This window comes from Amborella trichopoda, chromosome 5 (assembly GCF_054954075.1).
Source record: "Amborella trichopoda isolate Santa Cruz 75 chromosome 5, AtrichopodaSantaCruz75HAP2 v2.0, whole genome shotgun sequence".
NCBI classification, from domain to species: domain Eukaryota; kingdom Viridiplantae; phylum Streptophyta; class Magnoliopsida; order Amborellales; family Amborellaceae; genus Amborella; species Amborella trichopoda.
Genome location: NC_142340.1, coordinates 27,561,242 through 27,563,409, shown reverse-complemented (window position 1 = coordinate 27,563,409; position 2,168 = coordinate 27,561,242). Strand labels below are relative to the sequence as shown.

Genomic DNA, 2,168 nt, shown 5'->3' with positions numbered 1-2,168 from the left:
CGACATCATAAGGAACTCGTAATGATCGCATCGAGTTCTAAAGGCCGTCTTCAGGATGTCTCCTTCCTTCACCCTTAGTTGGTGATACCCTGAGCGGAGATCGATCTTTGAAAATACTGGCCCTCCTGGAGCTGATCAAAGAGGTCATCGATTCTTGGGAAAGGATAATTATTCCTCACCGTTACTTGGTTCAACTATCTATATTTAATGCATAGCCTCAGGGAACCATCTTTCTTCTCCACAAACAGGACGGGTGCACCCCAGGGTGACACATTGGGTCAGATAAACCCCTTGCCTAACAATTCTTTCAACTGCTCTTTTAATTCCCTCAACTCTGCAGGGGCCATCCTATACGGGGCTTTAGACAAGGGCACAGTGCCCGAGACTACAACTATGTCAAATTCAATTTCCCTTACCGAGGGTAGGGACGACAGCTCTTCAAGGAATACCTCAAGGTACTCCTTCACCACTGGTATCCCTTCTGACTGGGACTGAACACCCCGATTTTCCACTACATAAGCCAAATACCCTTCACATTTCTTAGTCAAAAGACGGGAAGCCTGGAGAGCAGAGATGAGGCGTAAAGGGGAAGTATCTCTAATGCCCTCGAAGTGCAACTCTGCTTGGTTAGGACACCTAAAAGTTACTGTCTTTTCATGGCAATTGATGGTAGCATGGTGGGTATACAACCAGTTCGTGCCCAAAATAACATCAAAGTCATGAATGTCTAGGTGAATCAGGTCCACTGGCACATCATACTTACCAATTGAAACCTTACACTTCCTATACACTCTATCAATTTCAATAGAACCTCCCATTAGTGTGTATACTACTAGGGTATAGTTAAGGTGTGCAGGTGCAACATTCAAATGGAAAGAAAAATGGGGTGCAAAAAATGAGTGAGAAGATCCAAGATAAATTAAGGTTCTAGCTTTAATACCACAGATTGAGAGTGTACTTCGGATCACTAAGGTGGAAGCCTTTGCCGATTTTTTCGTGAGGGCGAACACTCATCCTTGGGTTTTCTGGCGATCCTCGATCTTCGTCATAGGGCAGTCTCAAGCCCAATGACCGGGCTTGCCGCATTTTAAGCACACGTTCCTCCTCCTATAACATTCTTCGACAGTGTGGTTATCGTTCCCATAATGAGTATAAGTCAGGCATCGATCAACGTCCACATGGCCCGAAACATTCCTTTGGATCTTTGGATTCAGCTGGTATGGGCTCCCTCTCACATCTCTTATTGGAACTTGTCGGGGTTTCTTCCCGAACCTCCTCAATGACACAACCTTCATCCTTCCTTCCTTCCTCGATCGGTAGTCCTCGCAGTCTCTCTATATCTTCAGGTCAAGGTCTACCAACGGGGCGTATGACTTTAGGTTGGCCGACATTACTCTACCCCTTATATCTGGCCGTAGACCCCTTCCAAATTTGGCCACCTTTCGCACCTCGGTGTTTATAATATGGGGCGCGTACCTAGACAGCTCCGTGAACCTGGCGGCATATTGTTCCACAGTCACATTTCCGTGTTGGAGTTCAATGAACTCTACTTCTTTCCCTTCCCTAATTGAGTCTGAGAAGTATTTCTCATCAAACGCTACCAAAAAGTTCTCTCTGATGGTTTCGGTTCCTAGCTCCCTTCAGGTTTGCTTCACTGATTCCCACCAGTGCTCGGCTTCTCCTTCTAGCATGAAGGTCCCAAGTTTAACTTTCTGCTCATTTGAGCAGTAAAATACTTCTAGAATCTTCTCTATCTGTCTCGTCCATCTTTCGGCCTTCTCTACCCCTCCTTGCCCCAAAACGGTTGGGGGTGCCAGCATTTTAAACCTCTCTATTATGTTACTATTGTTCTGCTTTGAGGTAGGGGTGGACTGAAATGGCATTGACTCTTTCATCATCTGGGTCATGGCCCCCAGAGTCCTATAGAATTCACCGAGTGCCTGGGTGTTCTCATTGTTGGAACGCACGTTGTGGGTACGAGCTCTCGGCATCTTCAACCTAACCATAGAAGCACCCAGGCACTTGTCAACCCCAAGGCTATTTTAAAGGCTCTCCTAAACTCCTTAGGCCAAGGATCCTATCATGGCTGCTCTGATACCATAACTGCTATGACCCCACGCCCGACCGTCATGCCCCTGATGGCGGAGGGCGACTGGGCGCCGGTTCGT

General features: G+C 47.0%; 1 protein-coding gene across 1 annotated transcript; it reads right to left on the bottom strand.

Annotated features, from left to right (window-relative positions):
• Positions 1-278: 278 nt before the first annotated feature.
• Positions 279-818, bottom strand: LOC148782035 (uncharacterized). Its single transcript, XM_088866266.1, has one exon. The coding sequence runs from the start codon at positions 816-818 to the stop codon at positions 279-281; it is 540 nt and encodes a 179-aa protein (XP_088722392.1).
• Between the last annotated feature and the right edge of the window lie 1,350 nt (positions 819-2,168).